Source organism: Balaenoptera ricei, chromosome 20 (genome assembly GCF_028023285.1).
Source record: "Balaenoptera ricei isolate mBalRic1 chromosome 20, mBalRic1.hap2, whole genome shotgun sequence".
Classification (NCBI taxonomy): domain Eukaryota; kingdom Metazoa; phylum Chordata; class Mammalia; order Artiodactyla; family Balaenopteridae; genus Balaenoptera; species Balaenoptera ricei.
In genome coordinates this window covers 9841837-9860329 of record NC_082658.1, presented here as the reverse complement: position 1 = coordinate 9860329, position 18493 = coordinate 9841837, and the positions used below count along the sequence as shown (strand labels likewise).

The following is an 18493-nucleotide window of genomic DNA, read 5'->3' as shown; positions in this document are numbered from 1 at the left end:
TTCCTGGTCACAGTTAACACAAGCACACACCACTGCCATGTGGCCCTGTTCCATGGTGATACCCACAGCGGGGCAGAGGGCAGCCATCCAGCCAGAGCAGACAGACACAGCCCCCTGGTCTTCCCTCACCCGCAGCCCACCCATGGCTGAAAACAGTATATTCACGATGACCCTTTCCTTTCTCGATTGGTTAGAACAGGGATTTCAGATGGTTCCAGTGACAGGCAGGAAATGGAGATTCCCCAGGAGACTGTGCTGTGTCCGTGTCTCTGTTCATTTAACAGGTGTAAGTGAACATCAAGATGATGATTACACCAGACGTCAGGTTAGAGTATTTGGAGAGTGTCGCTTCCATCGTCCTAAAGTTCAAGCCGGACAAGTGGAGTAAAATGGTCGGAGCAGAAGAGAACGTGGGTTTGTTCACCGAATTCTTTGAGAAACCGGACGTCCGAGTTCTGGTGCTGACACTCAACCCCGCCGGCATGATCATACCCTGCCTGGGCTTCCCGGCCTCCCTCAAGTCCAAAGGGATGTACTTCATCAAGAAGAAACCTGAGAACATCAGCAAGGACAACTACAAGGACCGTCTGGTCTATGGGGACATAAGCCCCACCCCTGTGGACCAGCTGATCGCCATCGTGGAGGAGGTGGGTGCATCTAGGCCTCGCTGGGGCGGGACAGAGGGCTTAGGAGGAGCAACACCTGTTTCTCATACTTTGAGTGAGTGGCCTTGAGCGCTGCTACCCAGGGAGCAGGTCCAGGGGCCAGCGGCATCTGCATCACCTAGAAGCCGGTCAGGTGTTCGAGAGCTCAGGCCCGGCTGCCCTGACGGCTGAGACAGATCCGCTTTCTAACCTGACCTCCAGCTGATGCTGTGCATGTGAGGGCTGAGTGGCCCTGGCCACCACCTGTCCTCTGTCGAAATCACTAGAACCTCCATACTGCCCTGGGGACATCCCTGCCCATAGCCTCAGAAGGCATGGGCCATTTGAGATCCAGTAGATGGGTTTCCTAGTTCTGAGACTTCAAGCAAAGAAAGGGAACAAGGAGGTGCCACTCTACGTATCTCTCCACTGTTGGCAGGCATGGCAGATGCAGCTCCCTCTGGAGAGTCAGACCAGCCAGAGTTCCAGTGACTTAGCTTTCCTAGTCATCGTTCTCCTCATCTGTGAGATGGGGGCGTGCGTCCCTGCCTTGTGCAGACTCAGGCCACAGGGGCCGCTCAGCCAGGACCCAGGCCAGCCTCCTCTCACATCCACCAAGGCAGCTGGCATGGCCCAAAGCTGGGGCACACGGGTGTTTGTCGTTCTCTGCTCGGGTTGCCCTAACAAAGCACCACAATCTGGAGGCTGCAAGTCCCAGATCAAGGTGTGAGCTGGGCTGGTTCCTTCTGAGGCCTCTCTCCTGGGCGTGTGGACGGCTGTCTTCACATGGCCTTGAGTCTTCATGTGGCCTTCCTTCTGTGCGTGTCTGTGTCCTCATCTCTGCTGAGGACAACGGTCATATTGGGTTAGGGCCCCCCCTTAATCACCTCTCGAAAGGCCCTCTCTCCAAATACAGTCACATCTGGAGGTGCTGGGGCTCCCACATGTGAACTGGGGACGGGGGCACAATTCAGCCTATAGCAGCACTCTGAGGCAGCGCGAAATGTTTGCTTTCAGCCACGAGTGTGCGCTCTTGGGGTCTGCCTTCATGGAGATGGCACAGGGGCTGGGCTGTCGTCACTGGCCTCAGCACCTCGACTGGCCCCACCTCCTTCTGCAACGGGAGAAGGGCTCGGTTCCCCCCGGGACCTGCGCACTGAGGACCCTGCCCCTCCTTTCAGGTCCTCTACTCCCTGTTAAACCAAAGCGAAAACATGAGCGGATGGCCCCGCGTGGTCTCAGAGGACATTGTGAAGCAAGTCCACAAGCTGAAGAACGAGATGTGTGTGATGGGCGGCAAGATCAAGGGGAAGACGCTGCTGCCCATCGCGGAGCACCTGGGCAGTCTGGATGGCACCCTTGAGTCCATGCAGAGGTAGGGACCCGGCCGGGGAGCTGGCTGGAAGGAGGGGCATCTGGTCCCTCACCACCAAGGATAAACTGTCTCACTGAAAACTGGTTTCGGAGCTGACGAAACCGAGGAGGGCAGGATGGTGCCTTTAGGTGCTGAGTCTGAGATCGAAGGCACAAGGACAGAACAGGACGAGACCCTGGAGCCCCCGAGACTCCAGCTCTGGCAACTGCTGGACACCTGTGCTCCAGCCCCTCCTCCGTCAGACACAAGGACTAGGCCAAGGACGTCACATTGTCACATGTCACACAGGAAAGGGGATACCCAGTTTTAGGACGTGGGTACTGAGGGGCAGTGAGGGGCATGGAAGGGATTTTCAGCAGGTGGAGGCTGGGCTTCTAAATCGAGGCTGGGGCATCCCAGTGGCCCACAGAAGCATGAGGACTCCGAGGTGTCGCCTTGCACCTGCCTGAGCGCCATTTGCAACCGCCCAGTGCGTGCGACGCTTGAAGCAAGTTGCAGTGACAGTGTGTTCCTTTACTCCCATCAGAGGGCGACCGCTCCTGCAGGGCTTATCACATGGCAGGTCCTCTAGGCCCCCAGCACATGCCCCATGGTGACCCCAATCAGAACTGCTGGAGGAGCCGTCATGAACGTGGGTTTTATTCCAGAGCTGGCCCTCCTCATCCTCTTTCTTGGGGGCACTGGCATCCCTGGCAACACCCAGCGTTGGTGCAGGGTCTCTCCTGGCTGACAGCCTCTCCCCCCGACTCTGCCCGGCAGGATCCCCTCCTCCCTGGACAACTCGCTGCTGCACGCCATCGAGACCATCGTCATCGACTGGTCCCACCAGATCCGGGATGTGCTGAGCAAAGACTCGGCCCAGGCCCTGCTGGACGGGCTGCACCCCGTGCCCCGAGTTGAGTTTGAGTTCTGGGACGCCCGGCTGATGAACCTCAAGTGCATCCACGAGCAGGTGACGCCTTTTCTGCCCCTGGCGACCGGGCGCCCACTAGAGTCCTCAGCACCCAGCCTCCCCAGGGGGACCCCTGAGGGGACCCGGGTAACCCGCGTGGATCCCTCAGCACCGGCGATGGGGTCAGGCAGCCTTCGTCTAGAATCTGTTGAAAGGTTAATTTTCTTCTTTCCTTCTCAGCTCAACAGGCCCAAAGTGAACAAAATCGTCGAGATCCTGGAAAAAGCCAAAAGCTGCTACTGGCCAGCCCTGCAAAATGTGTATACGAATGTCACTGAGGGTAAGCGGGTGGCCCTATGAGAACACCTCCCCCCTCCAAGAGGAAGGTATCAGCCCCTCCTGGGAGGGGCTGGGCAGGCCCCTTGCTGACCCCGGGGCGGGGGCGGAGCTTCCTCGGGCCCCGCCTTTTTGAGGAAGACCCGTTCTTGAGGCAGTGGGTGTCCATAAACACACAGAGCTGCCCGTCACCATTTCTGACCGTCGGGAGTGGGGTCCGGCTTCCGCTCCCCTGTGGATGAGCCCCTGTTCTTGTTCGGGGCAGGCCTGAAGGAAGCCAACGATATAGTGCTGTATCTGAAGCCTCTGCAGATCTTGTTGGAGGAGATGGAACAGGCTGACTTCACGATGGTATGTTAGCAAGAGAAAGGTCATTTGGCAGGGGCTGGGCTTGTGTCTTGGGGGAGCAGGGGCTGCGGGCTTCCTGGCTGTGGTCGGGCACGAGGGCCTGGCGAGTGCCTCTTCCTTCCCCTTGGGGGTCCCCTCCTGGAGCCGTGGGGAGGGGCGTGCTGAGGTGCTGCGACAAAGCGCCCGCCCGGCCCGTCTCTCCCCAGCTCCCAACCTTCATCGCCAAGGTGCTGTATACCATCTGCTTCATCTGGGCCACGTCCGAGCACTACAATACGCCCTCCAGGGTCCTCGTCATCCTGCAGGAGTTCTGCAACCAGCTCATCGAGATGGTAGCCCACCTGGCCCTGGCCACCTTCCCTGCCTCCTGATTGCCGCCCGCCCCATACCACCCCGTGTTCCCCAGCAGTTTAAAAACAGGCAAAGGTGCTGGTGCAGGGATTTACAGGCTCCGGGCTAAGGCTGGGCCCTCTGGGTGGCCACCCAGGGTTCTCCCAAGACCTGGGCAGTGCCAGCCCAACCTGCCCCACGCCGGGAGTGGGGAGGAAAGAAAGTGGGGCGGCCCACTGAGTCCCAGCACCCCAAGACTCGGCCGGGGGCTTTGTGGGATTTATCTGCTCCGACACCAAGCCTCCTCCCGTCTCCCTCAACACCGATTCCCTTTCCTTCTTCCATTTCACAAGCAGGGGTTACACAGCCTCCAAGGTGTGAGTTGCAGCCTTGTGCCCCTGGGCTGCCTGCGTGTGTTAGAATCATGCTCGCAGCCCTGTCTGCAGGCCCAGAGGGACCTAGTGGCCCAGGATCCCGCAGCCGTAGCAGGACTGCGTTTCTGGGCCCCTAGTCATCTGCCATCAAAATCTGGTTGTGCTGTGGCCTTAGCCCGGCGTGAGGGTCCCAGTGAGAGAAACGGCTCGGGCGCCTGCAAATGCCCCACAGTCAGCAGACGGGCTGGGACCGTGGATGTGTCAGAAGAAGTGGCCCAGGGGCCCGGGGCGGGTCATTCTAACCAGTGAAACAGCTGTGGACAGTGCACCCGGATGTCACCTCTCCGGCTGGTCCGAACTTGGGGACGCCTTCCCTTCTGCCCAGACTCGGACCTACCTGAGTCCCGATGAGGTGCTGAAAGGCCTGCAGGGTGAAACTGTGGAGGTGCTGAGCGGCGTCTCTCTGTCCGTGAACGTCCTAAAGGAGCTGTACCGAGCCTACGAGTTCTGCTGCACCAACATGAAGCTTTTCTTCAAGGTACGGTCTGCTTTGTAGAGAGCGAACCGGGGGAAAGAGGTCAGGGTGATGTTGGCCCCGGCGTTGGACCCCATGGACGTGTCGGAGGCAAACGCAGCCTTTTCTCTCTCTCTCTCTCTCCCCTAGAAAGACAAGGAGCCGGTGCCTTGGGAATTCCCTTCTTCTCTTGCCTTTTCCAGAATAAATTCCTTTTTCCACCGCGTCCAGACCATCGAGGTAATGGTGGAATTTGGCTCACCTCCCCCTGCACCACTCCGGCTGCCCTCACCTTAGGAGAGCCGTGTCTTCCGTCCTTATCTCGCTTGCAAATAGGCTGCCATTAGGGAAATAAAAGTCACACCCAAACGTCTGCGTCATGGGGAAACCGAGTCCCTGGGCCACCTCTGCCAGGCCTGGAGCTGTTAGCCCAGAACAAAGCGACCCATTTTGCTTGCTTTTCCCCTTTCTCCTGCTTTCTGTCTATGAGCAAGTTAATGACAAGGTCAGTGACCCTGGTCAGGAAGCCTGCAGGCCAAGGGGGAGAGAGTTAGTGGGACTAAGTTAGCCCAAGTGAAGATTTAAGAGGGACCCTATTTGGATACATGGAATGACACATGGCAAATTAAAATTTTTAAAAAGGTTCAAAATGGTTTCCTCTGGGGAGAAGAGGTGAGGGGTGAAGGCATGGGTAGGGCAAGAAAGTTTTCCTTTTTGTTTTGTAATCTTTATGGTCTTTTTTTTTTTTTTTTTAACTTTATGCACATTACATCCTTTAAAAAAAAAAAAGGCGGGGTTGGGGGGGAATCATCCTGGAACCATTCATTCACTGGGCAGTGATGTTATGATGGATGCCATCAACAGTGGCTTCAGGAAGGCGTGTCTAGTTCTCATCCACACCCTCTGGGAGGCAAAGCAGGAAGCCCCCTTAAGACTCCCAAATTCCAATCATGGAGTGTTTCTTCATGCCTGAAGGCTCGAGCCCAAGAACTGGAAGGTCCCAGCCAAGTTTCTGGCCAAGTAGCCACTGGTTCCTACATTATAGATTGTGAATCAGGATGACGCCTCTAAGAAAAGAGGGGCTTTTGGGGGTGGGGGAAATGGCCGTGCCAGCCACCCCCTGCCTGAGGGCTGTGCCACCCTCCTTGGGTGTAAGAGCCCCAGAGCTCAGGGCATGAGGATGCTGTTACTTTGCGTTAGGTTTGCTTGGGTTATAGCTCGATACATCTTGGACATCTGGTGGGGGAAGTGGCATCAACCTCGGCACTGGCTTAGGGGAGGGACACGAGTACCCTACGAGCACCTTCCGTCTAAGCAGCACCAGGCACTGGGTCAGGCACCTGGGGGATGCTTGTCATCCTCAAGAAGCCTTCGGGGTCTCGATCGGGGAATAAGAGCTACACACAGAAGCGTTAGATAACGTGATAGGACTGAATGGGGTTAAATGCCAAAAGGAAGAGCACAGATAGCAATTGGGGATTCTGGAAAAGAAGGCACCACCATGGGCTAAAATAGTTGGAACGGCTTCCAGGAGAAGGTGAGGTGAGACCCACACCTCGGAGGGAGTGAGGGAGTGGGATTTACACTCAAACATCCATCAGGCACCCTGTACGTGAGGCCATCAGGAACCACCGCTTGCCTTTCCAACTGCTTCATCCCACAGCTGAGGAAGTGGGGCCCCGGTAAAGTGTGATTTATGTAGAGGCACATTTCGCCCAGTGTTGGGTCAGGACAAGAGCCTGACCTTCACCTCCTCCTCCTCCACGATCACAACTTGGAGATGACTCATGGGACCCTTCCTTCCATCTCTTCTCTGCTACAGCAACAGCTTTGGAGGACATTAACACCAATACACAGAGGGCCCCTCCCTGCCGGGGTCAGAGCTGGATGAGGGACTGAACCGTTGGCGTAGTTAGGAAGATGAACTGACGAGGGTGCTGGGGTTTCCTCCACCAGGACCTTTATAAAACAGCCATCGAGTTTCTGAAGCTGGAGAAGATTGAGCTCGGGGGCGTGAGGGGCAACATCCTCGGAAGCCAGGTCACTCAGATCTATGATGAGGTCTTTGAGCTGGTGAAGGTTTTTGCCGACTGCAAATACGACCCCTTGGACCCTGGAGATTCGGTAAGTCGGGGGCCTTGGCAGGATCGATGGCAAATGCCCCGAGAGTGGGAAGGCATACGGAGGGAGCACGTGTGGCAGAGAAAAAATGGTGCAAAAGATCTGCCCTGGGACTTCCCTGGTGGTCCAGTGGTTAGGACTCTGTGCTGCCAACACAGGGGGCGAGGGTTCGATCCCTGGTCGGGGAACTAAGATCCCACATGCCGCACGGCGAGGCCGAAATATAAACACCAAAAAAAACTGCCTGTGGAGCAGCCTCCAAGACAGTGAGCTAGCTCAGCCCAGATGTAACCTGAATCCTGCCGAGGGGGTGGGGGTGTCCATGGGCATTAGAGTGAGCCCGCCCCCCTGCTTTGCATGCTGGTTACGATTACAAGGTTGGTGTTTTAATTTGCTTTCAGAGTTTTGATGACGATTACGCTGAGTTTGAGACCAAAATTCAAGATCTGGATAGGAGGCTGGCCACGATCTTTTGCCAGGGGTTTGACGACTGCAGTTCTATTGAGTCCTGTGCAAAGGTACGGGCGGGCGGGGACTCTGCATTGACTGGGAGTTCGTCACAGCAGCACCGCGATGCCGAGAACGATTGTAGAGATGGTCTAATCATGCAGCCTCATTCATAGGTGAAGAGCTAGGCCCAGAAAAGGCCAGGGACCTTTCTCGGGGCCTTAGCGCAAGTCAGCAATCATCACCTTGAGTAGCACTGCCACATCTTAGAGTAAGAGAGGAAAGTGAACACGAGGTGGTTATTTTACTGAGTCCTCTTGTGCTCCATTTATCCTTATATGATTCAGTTCCCCCACTACTTATAAGGAACAGAAGTTAGAGAGAGGCAAAATTGCTATAAAAATAAAACACATCCACATTTTGAGCCACTGAGCCACACTGACACTTTCTTCAACATTTGAGACCCAAGAAATAAACACAGTATCATTACGGGGGGCCGTCTCTAGGTGGTGGGGTGATGGCTAATATTTGTCTGTCTTCTGTGTACTTTTCTACAGTTTCCGAGTTGTGTGCATGAAGTGTGTAGTACTTTTACAGTTAGAAAAAAGCTTTGATGTTATAAAAACGTTTTAAAAATAGATTACAGAAAAGCACTAAAATCCCTAGAGAATGTCAACTTGAAAGAGAAACGCAAATGTCCAATACAGACATAGGTTGTTGGTTTAGCCTCTCAAATAATCAGGAAAGTGCAAGTTAGAACAGCAAGGTGCCTTTGTTATGGGTCAAGCTGGCTGGAATTGTGAGGAGCTAGACACTCGTCCCCACTGCTGGTTGGCGCGCCCCTCCCCGAGGATCCCTCAACAGCAGGCACATTGGGGGTCATAGAGACGGGCCCCTGGACCTGCTCGGTCCAAGCTCACAAGGCAGCCGACATTCAGTGCCAACACACCACTGCCAGTTCACCAACTTGCAGGCAGAACACTCAACACCAAGCACATCCTGTCTCTGCAGACAGACCTCTTTCCCTAGGGCACGCTCACCCTGCTATTCCCAGGACAGTCTGGTTTTGAAACAAAGTCCAGCATTTCAGAGAACCCCCCACTTCGGTCCCAGGCAAACCAGGACCCTCACCAAGCAGTCAGGAGGGGCTAAATAAGTGTGGGTGAGAACAGAGTCTGTGTGGTAATCAAATGTTTCGCAACATCAGCCTGTGTTACCTTTCCACTGCTGCCATAACAGATTACCTCAAGGGAAGCCAGCTAATTGAAATAGTAAACTCAGAAGAACATAATGAACAGAGTAAATTTGCAGACCCCTTACTCAAAATAGCAGTGCTCAGAAGTTATGCAGACGTGGTGATTATCGGACTTTCCAGTGTTTTGCATACATCACCGTCTCATCAAATAATTCGGAACTCGGGCATTTACACCCATTCGTCAGAGTCATGAATAGATGGCTTGGGCTGCAGAGACCACTGGTGGGTTTCTCCTGGCTCACGTGGAACTTGTGAGATATAGTTCACACAGCATACAATCCAGCTGTTTAAGGTGTACAGTTAAATGGTTTTTGGTGCATTTAGAGTTGTCCAGCCATCCACAATCAATTTTAGAACATTTTCATCACCCCCAGTCATTCCCCATTTCTCCCCAACCTCCCCAATCTTAGACAATCACTAATCTACTCTATCTCTCTAGATTTGCCTATTCTCACATGGCACTTCTCTAAAACCTTGAATTAGTCACCAGTATTTAAAAATTCAGAGAGTGCACATAAAAATCCAGGTTTTCACTCTTTCTTGGAAAAACAGACCTGGCCACACGGGACACATAGTCCCTCATAGTAACAAGTGGCTGCGGGGGCGGAGCTGTTCCTGACGATAGACAGCACGTCGGTGCTTCAGTTTGCCCCACCCCTCACCACTCCTTATTGCCCTAGCCCAGCATTCGTCATGCCTTTATGTGACCTGCCTTGCCCCTATGATTGAGAGGGGGGATCTCTGCAGGATGTAGTGTGTGTAGCCACAACTCATCTGGACAATAGATGTTGAGTATTTAAGTGGGCAATATATGTATATGCTCGGGCAGCTTTTTTATTTCTCTGTCTAGTTTTATGCATGTTTATCATCCATGACTCTCTGCAGGTCAGAACTATCTCTTCCCCTCACTTTGCAAGCCTCTGGGTTGCTGCCAGTAATGCAATGCCTGGAGGAGATGACCGATAATTAGCACATTACCTCATTTAATTCTCACAAAACCCAAGCTCTTTGCTAAATTCGTTACCTACATTGTCTATCCCATTTCACCAACTCAGACAGGTCAAGAAAGCTACTCAAGGTCACATGACTAGCCAGCAAGTAGGGAAACCAGGGCTCCAAACCAGCTCCAAGGTTCACTGCTGGCAGGATCCCTGTTCTAAACCACTCGTCTGGACAGGCTCCCGTGGCCGGGAAGGCAGTCGGGTTGGCCTAGGTAACATAGGGCAGTGGCCGCTCTTCCAGAGGATGCCGGGGCTGGGCTTCCTGGGGCTGAGTTGGGGACCCAGGAAGCCCGCCACCCCTGAGCACAAAGATCTCTCCTCATGCCAATGCCAGGCTGTCCTTTGCCTTTTAGATTCTTTCAAAAAATGCAAATGCTTGGGGATTTGAAGCTCTGCAAATGTAATGATCAATGAAGTCTTGGATGGAGTTGGTGCTCCAGGCAAAATATCAGTGAATGCAAGTTAATACAGTGCCCCCATGCTGTTCCCTTCTGTGGAACACCCTTCCCCTGGAGCTGCCTCGGGCGCCTCCTTGGAGAGGCCTCCCTCACTTCCTCCTCCAGGCGGGAGCCCTCCCCTCGCTCCGTGCTCCCCTCGCTCCGATCGCCAACACTGACCTGCTCGGTTTTTCTTCTTCGTGCTTGCCCCCTCCCCCGCCCGCCCCGGCATCTGTGGTGTATTGATCTCTATGAGTTTGTCGTCTTCTGAACTAGAATATAAACTCCCCGAGGGCAGGCGCTTGGTTTGGGTTGACTCAGAACCGAGCCCAGCACACAGCAGGTGCTTTGGAGCTTTCCCCGTGGAGGGAACTGGCCCCAGCCGAGGGAGTGGAGCTGTTAACCACTGCTCACTCCCGGGGAAGACCTTAGGCGGAACCGAGAGGCTCTTACCCCCAGGGCTACCCAAGCGCAAAGAGTCCCAAGTAGGGTTTGCAGCCAGTGCTTTAATGCGGAAACACCAGGTCCTCCCCTGTGGTGGGGTCTCCGAGAATTAAGACGATGCTGGAGCTGACGGACCGGGGTGCCAGGCGGTTAGTCCCTCTCGCCTCCTGTGCGGATGGAGCCAGGAGAAGAAGCGCCCCCAGGCCTTCCGCTGGCTGGGTGCCACGTTGTGCTGTCTTCCAGTGATGGGGAAGGAGGTGGGTTGATGTATCCAAACCGAGACGCCTATTCCCCTCGCGATCGAGAGACCGTAGGTCCCCCCTCGGAGGGGAGGAGCTGGTCCAGGAGGAACTCCGGGTGGCACCTGAGGGACTGAAGTCCACTCCCAGGTGCTCAAACTGGCAAACGCCCTTGTTCTACCCCCGGGCGTTCTTGTGAGGAACTTCCGCACTCCTGTCGTGGCCTAAATCGGCTTCTGTACTCCACAAGGTAAAGTCTGTTTCTAACATGGAACTTTATGTCTGTGCTAGATTAGAAAGAAAATAAGGTGGAAAACTCGTGTAAACCACTTCCATCTGCTCATCTTCCTCTCTGCACTGAAAAACATCTCCTTCCCCCTGGACAACCCTGTGCTCTAATTAGGGCAGGCCCTTGGGGTCCCCTCTCTGCCGTCCCCTTGATCCCCTGCATGTTCCCAAGCTGCCTGGATGCTCTTTCTCACTGTCAGTAATTCACACGCAGCCGGGAAAGTTCTAGAGCAATTTTCCACATGAACTCCTCCTGGCAGAAAATGAAATTAACCTCCTTCCTAGTAAGCCAGAGGCCAAAAATCATGTAAACGTGAAATTAAAGGAAGAGGAGTGGGAAGGAAAATAAGTCAAGGGGGTCAGCAACCAATAAGAGGAACATGTTTTTCCCAACTGTTACATGTCAGTTTTCAGAGAAATGACGCTGGTGACCTAATATGTCGGGAGCCCCTCCGCAGGGATCGGTGCTTAGCAACTCGGAGTTGCGGGGTCTTGCCGGCGGTCCGTGGCTGTTCCCTCTGGCTTTCGGGGACCTGAAAATCTTTCCTCCTTTCTCTGCAGCCATTATTCCACTGTTTCCCCAAAAGGCCATTTTTTAGGGACAGTGGTCTTGGTTTTCATACCAAAAACTAGGACACATCTGAGACTTGGGTCCAGCCCTTCCAGGCACCAAGGGCTGCAACCCATTTCCCAGAGAAAATGGGGCCGTGTGGTCTGAGCCCTGATGAATCCCCGTCTGTCTCCAGCAGTGCTCTGCCGCGGGCACCCCCAGGCTCAGGTACTCCTCCCCTGGTGACCTCAGGCTGGCTCGGAGCTGCCCTAACATGTCACGTGTCGCTGTCCAACCCCACGGCCTCTCTCTCCAGGCTGCAGTTAGGGCCCCTCCCTCACCGCTCAGGCTCAGCCCCGGCCTGCGCAGCCCCTGAGGCCTCCCTGGACACCCACCGCTGTGAGAGGATCTTTTAAGAAACTCTCCTCTATGGCCCAATTTGAGCCACCCTCCGATTCCAGCCAACACTCTAACTGAAACACCCAGGTAATTCTACCTTATTCTCTTCTACTAAGCTTTTCTTTTGTTTTACAATTGCCAATGTGTAGCATCCGCAGACCACAGGGTGATGAGCTCCTTACTTGCAGGGTGCTAGGGCATGTTTATGGTTACCACCCTCAGATATGTGAGGTGACGTCCCCCACTGGAGTAATCAGGTCAGGGCCCTCGGGCTGACAGGCCATGCAAAGGACACATCGAAGGGGACCCGGGCTGTCCCGGCTCCTGGGGGAACCAGGCAGCCCACTCTTGAACCCCTGGTGTCACGGCCTGGGAACGTGCCGAGCTCTCCCTGTAATTTCCTCAAACCCCCAGGAGCTGAACTCTCCCGGTCAGCTCTTCCCGCTCTCAACACCTATGCACGATGTCTGGGCCCCGTCCCCACCGCCACCTCCACCTGGTCAGCCCAAGGCTAAACACGGGCCCCTTTGTTGGTGGGTGGAACTGTGTCCTCCAGAGAGAGGGGTTGAAGTCTGGACCCCCGGGGCCTGTGCATTATTGGAAATAGGGTCTGTGCAGATGTAACTGAGATGTAAATTGAGGTCCCACCACAGCAGTGTGCACCTTAATCTGGGGTCTGTGCCAGAAGAAGAGAAGAGACACAGGGAAGGTGGCCCCATGACCAAGGAAGTAGAGGATGGAGTGACGGGTCTACAAGCCGAGGGTTGCCGCCCACCCCCAGGGACCCGGGGGCTGGGACAGACTCTCCTCTGGAGCCTTCAGGGTAGCGCAGCTCTGTCCACCTTGATTGTGGACTTGTTGCCTCCAGGCTGTGAGAGAATAAATTCTGTCGTTGAAGCTGCCCCGTTCGCGGTGCTGTCACGGCAGCCCCAGGACGCTCCTACAGACCCTTCCCCACAGCCAGCACTTGGCGACTTTAGTGCTTTGGGGACCCCACGTGGTTAAGATTGGCCTGCCTCTCACCTAGTTTGTTCCTGTTTTCCCCAGAGCATTTTTCAGAGCAAAATAAACTTCCCCATGGCGGTTTTTCTTGCCTGGGTGGGTCCTTGAGAATCAGTGTTCTTCCTAAAAGGAATAATTCTCATGACTAAGACATTTCTCCCAAGTGAGAGAGTAGCACTGACATATATACACTACCAAGTGTAAAATAGATAGCTAGTGGGAAGCAGCTGCATAGCACGGGGAGATCAGCTCGATGCTTTGTGACGACCTAGAGGGGTGGGATAGGGACGGTGGGAGGGAGGCTCAAGAGGGAGGGGATATGGGGATATATGTATACATATAGCTGATTCACTTTGTTATACAACAGAAACTAACACATTGTAAAGCAATTATACTCCAATAAAGATGTTAAAAAAAAATACAGAAAAAAAAAAAGACATTTCTCCATCTAGTTATAGCGTGTAAGCCCTGGTTATATAAGTGCAGTATTGTGGCTGCTTTTTTTTTTTTTTTTTTTTTCAATCTTTGAAATGGTATTTCTTAAATGTTTAAATCTTCTTTGCCCAAACCCTGATTTCTCCTGGGCCCAGAATAAATTTTTCCAGACCTTGGACCTAGTTTGTACTGTTGGTTTATAAGCTAAGTATGCAGGGACCCAGCGTACATCAACATGGAAATTATCGAGGCGCCCGGTTAGCCAATTGCTACACAGAGAAAGCTTCTTTGTCTAGAAGGCATGTATCTTCCTGCTCCTGAAGGTTGGCTGCACATGGCGTCCCAGACACGCAGCTGCGGGTGACACCGGGGATGGGGCAGGTGGCGGGCTTCGGCGAAGGCACCTCTCTCATTTCTCCCCAGCTCCTGCACATGTATGGCAGCCTCTTGGAACGGCCTCTGATTCTCCCCGAGGTGGTGCCCAGGTACTCGGTCATGCTGGAGCTGTTTGACGCTGAGCTGGACAACACCAAGACCCTGTATGACACCCAGATGGCGGCCTCGGCAGATGGGAACATCCCCCCTATCCATAAAAACATGCCCCCGGTGGCCGGGCAGCTCAAGTGGAGCCTGGAGCTGCAGGAGAGGCTGGAGGCACCCATGAGGGACCTCAAGCTCATCGAGCACCCGTGAGTGATGGCCCCGGGTGGGCAGCGCTCCTCCACAGCTGTGGAGTTTGCGGTGGGCTGCGGGGACGTCTGTCCCAGCTCTGAGGCAGGCCCACGCTCACCATCGGCCAAGCCTTTCCTTCCCAGGGCACGGTCCCAGGAGAGACCCTGACTGTACCTCCCCCTCATCTGGGTGCCTTCCCAGCGGGCATGTCGGGAAGGTGACCTTGGTGGTCACCCTCATGGAAATGAACAAAGACACCCAAATGAGAACAAGCAAAGGCTACTTCCTCGGTGCTGGCCAGAGCAGGGAGTCGGCCACTGTCGCTTGTGTTTGGCAGAGGCTGGAAAGCAGGCAGAGTGGAAGAACCCACAGCAGAACAGAGAAGAGGCTCCCAGTCTCCCGGACTGGAGGCCATCAGCGTGGGGACTGGAGGAGGGTGTCCTGTGTGTTTGGTCGGGAGGCATGTCTGGCTCTCTGGTTGGTCCTAAGTTGGAAGGGAGGACGGACATTAAGGAAGGTGGCAGTTATGAATCAAGTCCTGGCCATTCAGGGCCAATATTACAAGGGTTATCATTTGACTTTCTGGGCTGGTTGCTGCCTGTGAAGGGCATCATCTATGTGTACGTTCAGTGTCTCAGCCTGGAAGAAACAGAGAGCTGGCTGCCTGCTGCATCACCCCAAGGTCTGGCAGGCACGGTTGGGGTGCTAGCGAGGCCCCGAGGGAGACAGCACCTGACCCTCCTCCTAACTCTGATTCCAGGGTCATGTCCAGCGTGGAGGCCAAGCTGATCTACCAGAAATACGATGAGATGGTGGAACTGCTGAGAAGCTACCGTGAGAGGATCTACCAGCAGTGGGCGGCGGGGGTGGACCAGGACTGCCGCTTCACCCTGGGGCAGCCCCTGGTCCAGCGGGACCCCGCCACCAGCCTCGTCCGCGTCAACTTCAGCAAAGCGGTAGGTGTCGTCTGGCTGCAGCATCGAGAGGGTAGCTGGGCCAGAGGCTGTCCCGGGGACCTAGGGTTCCCCACGGGGCAAGCCCACGTGACCCTGAGGCTGACCCCCCCCCCCCCACCAACAGCATGGATTTGTGGGGTTGATGTTTATGTCATATTTAGCTACAGCTTTATTATTCAGGTGTTGCTTAAAGAACGCCCAGGATATATTTAAGATATGAGACAATCGTAGCCTCCTTGAAAATAGCTGGAATGAGGACGCTATTTTATTTTATTTTTTTATTTTTTATTTTTATTTTTTTAACATCTTTATTGGAGTAGAATTGCTTTACAATGGTGTGTTAGTTTCTGCTTTATAACAAAGTGAATCAGTTATACATATACATATGTTCCCATATCTCTTCCCTCTTGCATCTCCCTCCCTCCCACCCTCCCCATCCCACGAGGACGCTATTTTAAAGCTGGGCCGCCTTTCATGGGACCCCAAGAGGAACCATCAATTTGAGAATTTAAAAGAAAAAAAAAAGGTCTTTTCAGGATCTGAATAAGTGGACCCCCTGGTCAAGTCGGGAAGGCTGGAGGGAATCCACACCGTCCAGGGCTAAACCCCAGGTAGTTAACCAAGTACGCGGGCAGAAGCTGGAGCAGCCTGCATCTCTACAAGCACCTGCCTTACGAGAACGCATCTGCCCTGCTCTGAAGTCAGCGGTGATACCAGGAAGGCAGGGAACCCAGATGTGACTTTTCCTCTGAAACCTTCTTTCACCCAAATTCATTCTTTCATTCAACAAATAGTTACTGAGCACCTACTTTGTGTACGTGTTTGGGATAAATTAGTGAACCAACAAAGATCTCTGTCCTTCTGGAGCTTGCCTCCTACAGGGAGAGGGGGAGTGAGAGAGACAGAGAGAGGGGAGAAAGTGGTGGGGGCCCGGTGGAAGGGCCAGGAGAAGAGGGGGAGGGGACGATGAACCAGCATAACGTGTAACACATGAGAACGTGATGGTCGGTACCTCAAAGAATGGGAAAGGCAGGTAAGCGGGGAATGGACAGAGCCGGAGGAAGGCGGCAGGTTGCGGCTTTGGATTCGAGCAGAGACTTGCAGGAGGTGAGGGAGTTGGCCGGCAAAGATGGGAGGAAAGCCTTCGAGGAGAGCAAACAGCTAAAGCAAAGGCCAGGAGGTATGTGTGTGCCTGGTGTGTTGTGGGAGCAGCGAGGAGACCAGTGGGGCCGGGGTGGAGTGAGCAGGGGAGGTGCAGGGAAAGGGGGTGAGGAGAGGATGGAGCACAGAGAGCCTCACGGGCCCTGAAAGGGACTTGGGTCTTTGTTCCGGGCAAGATGGCAGCCGTTGCAGGGTTTCGAGCAGAGGAGGGCCCTGAGCTGATTGATGCTAGGGTCCCCCTAGATGCTGTGTGTGAGTGGACTTGGGGGGAGGGCAAGGCCAGAAGCACAGAGACCACTTAGGAGTGTTTTACTGGAATCCAGGTGAGGGATGATGAGAGGGTGGTGGCCTGGACCAGAGTAGCGGCAGTGAAGGTGCGCAGAAGTTAGATGAGATTTTGATCACAGGGCCGATGAGATCCTAGACAGGTTGGAAATCACGTGTGCAGGAAGAGAGGGGTCAGCCCCAGCATTCTGGGGCTGGGCAACTGGAAGGGGGGAATGGCCATCAGATGAGACAGCGGGTGGAGGCGGCCAGTGGGCAAGACTGCTCTGTTTCAGTCACGTTGAGTTTGACATGTCAACTGGACATCCACATGGAGACGCTGAGTAGGCAGGTAGATACAGGAGTCTCAAGTCAGGAGAGAGACCCGAGTTGGGGACGTGAGCACGGGAATCATTCACACATAGATGGTTCTTAACCCCGTGACGCTGGGTGAGGTCACCAACGTGAGAGCAGATCGAGAGGGACCCCATCCACGGTTCTCCAACACTTAAATCTCAGAAGCATCAGAGAGACTGGTAATGGGGACCAGGAGAGCCTGGTGTCCTGGATGCAAAGAGGGGACCATGTGCCCAGGAGGGGGAGGGACCAGCTGCTGAGATGTCACGTGAGACGGGGCCTGTGAAGTGACCCGTGGATTCAGCAATGTGAAGGTTACTGGGGCCTCCACAAGAACGGTGTTGGCTGAGCAGCGAGGGCAGAAGCTCTGTCGGAAGGGATGCCCTGCTGTTGGTCTCCTGGGCTGTAACCAGGGGGTGGAGAGGGACAAGGGAAGGTCAGACCCTAGGGAGGAGCCTTTCTTTAGACACCTGGGGGGTTAGAATGATGGTGCCCACCACGCTGGTGATGCCAGCACTTCTAGGCATCAGGACCAGTCAGTAGGGTGAAGGCATCGTGATCCTGCCAGTGGAGCCTGTCCCCAATCAGACCTCCTGCCCGCTTTGGGGGCTGTAGAAGCATCCCAGGGACAGACCCTCACTTGTGCTGCCAAGTGCTGTGCCACTGAGGCCACCCCCTGACCTCTTCTGTTCTCTTCATTCACCTTAGCTGGTGGCAGTGCTGAGAGAGGTCAAGTACCTGAACTTCCAGCAACAAAAAGAGATTCCCAGCAGCGCCGAGAACCTGTTCTCACAGTACGAAACCTTCCGGAAGTTCGTGGGCAACTTGGAACTCATTGCCGGCTGGTACAATGAGGTGAGCTGGTGTTGCTTTGTTTTGTTTGCCACGTTGGGGGTTTTGTTTAGAACAAACACAGGTGTACAATCCCCACACAGAATAGAACTGAGAATGTTTTCGTATTTGGAGGTGGTTGGAGCCACCCTCTGGGGAGAACCCATGTCCTCACCTTTTCCACCTTCCAGAGTTGCCTGCGTTCCGTGGCTCGAGACCACGTCACGCCACCTTCGGATCACAGCACCTTTGCTTTTGTTGTCATGTTCCCTTCCTTTGTTCTTCTTGGCTCCCTCTTATAAGGACCTTGCGATCGCATTGGGCCCACCCGATGTCACGGTGCTTAACTGCATCACGTCTGCAAATTCTCTTTTGCCAAGTGCAAGGTGACATAGTCAGAGGTCCTGTGGATTAGGACGTGACGTCTTTGGGGGCCATTATTCAGCCTACCGCAGACACCTCATCCAAAAGGGGCCAATGAGATTCCCTCTCCTTGAACCCTGGGAATTTGGAATTGGGTCCCAGCATCATTCACACCAGAGTCTTGGGGGAGCAGAGAAACCAGAATGAGCGGAAACCCGGGCCGCAGAAGGAAGGGAGCAGGCGGGTGGAGCGGACCACCGGAGAGGCCCCACGAGACAGAGGGGAGCCCGGACGTGCGCTTTGTGGGTCCAGCCCCCGGGGCTCCACCAGCGCACCTCCACGTGACCTGAGCCAGCTTTAGTGGGCTTAGGTTTCTTGCAGCCAACTTGCCCCCAACTGGAGCCACTGTGTGGGACCTGGAATATTTCTGTTTCTGGGTTTTGCATCTCGATCTGTGG

The 18493-nt window shown here is 54.5% G+C and overlaps 1 protein-coding gene across 1 annotated transcript in view; it reads left to right on the top strand.

Moving 5' to 3' along the window:
- Window positions 1–302: 302 nt before the first annotated feature.
- Window positions 303–18493, top strand: part of DNAH17 (dynein axonemal heavy chain 17) — a 111159-nt gene continuing 92968 nt past the window's right edge. Inside the window, exons 1-13 of the mRNA XM_059907878.1 lie at window positions 303–647; window positions 1826–2019; window positions 2779–2971; window positions 3152–3251; window positions 3513–3598; window positions 3802–3927; window positions 4685–4837; window positions 4964–5053; window positions 6770–6937; window positions 7336–7452; window positions 13855–14120; window positions 14864–15059; window positions 17550–17696. Of these exons, the coding sequence (XP_059763861.1) occupies window positions 303–647; window positions 1826–2019; window positions 2779–2971; window positions 3152–3251; window positions 3513–3598; window positions 3802–3927; window positions 4685–4837; window positions 4964–5053; window positions 6770–6937; window positions 7336–7452; window positions 13855–14120; window positions 14864–15059; window positions 17550–17696 (2181 nt within the window). The remainder of the gene's footprint in view (window positions 648–1825; window positions 2020–2778; window positions 2972–3151; window positions 3252–3512; window positions 3599–3801; window positions 3928–4684; window positions 4838–4963; window positions 5054–6769; window positions 6938–7335; window positions 7453–13854; window positions 14121–14863; window positions 15060–17549; window positions 17697–18493) is intronic.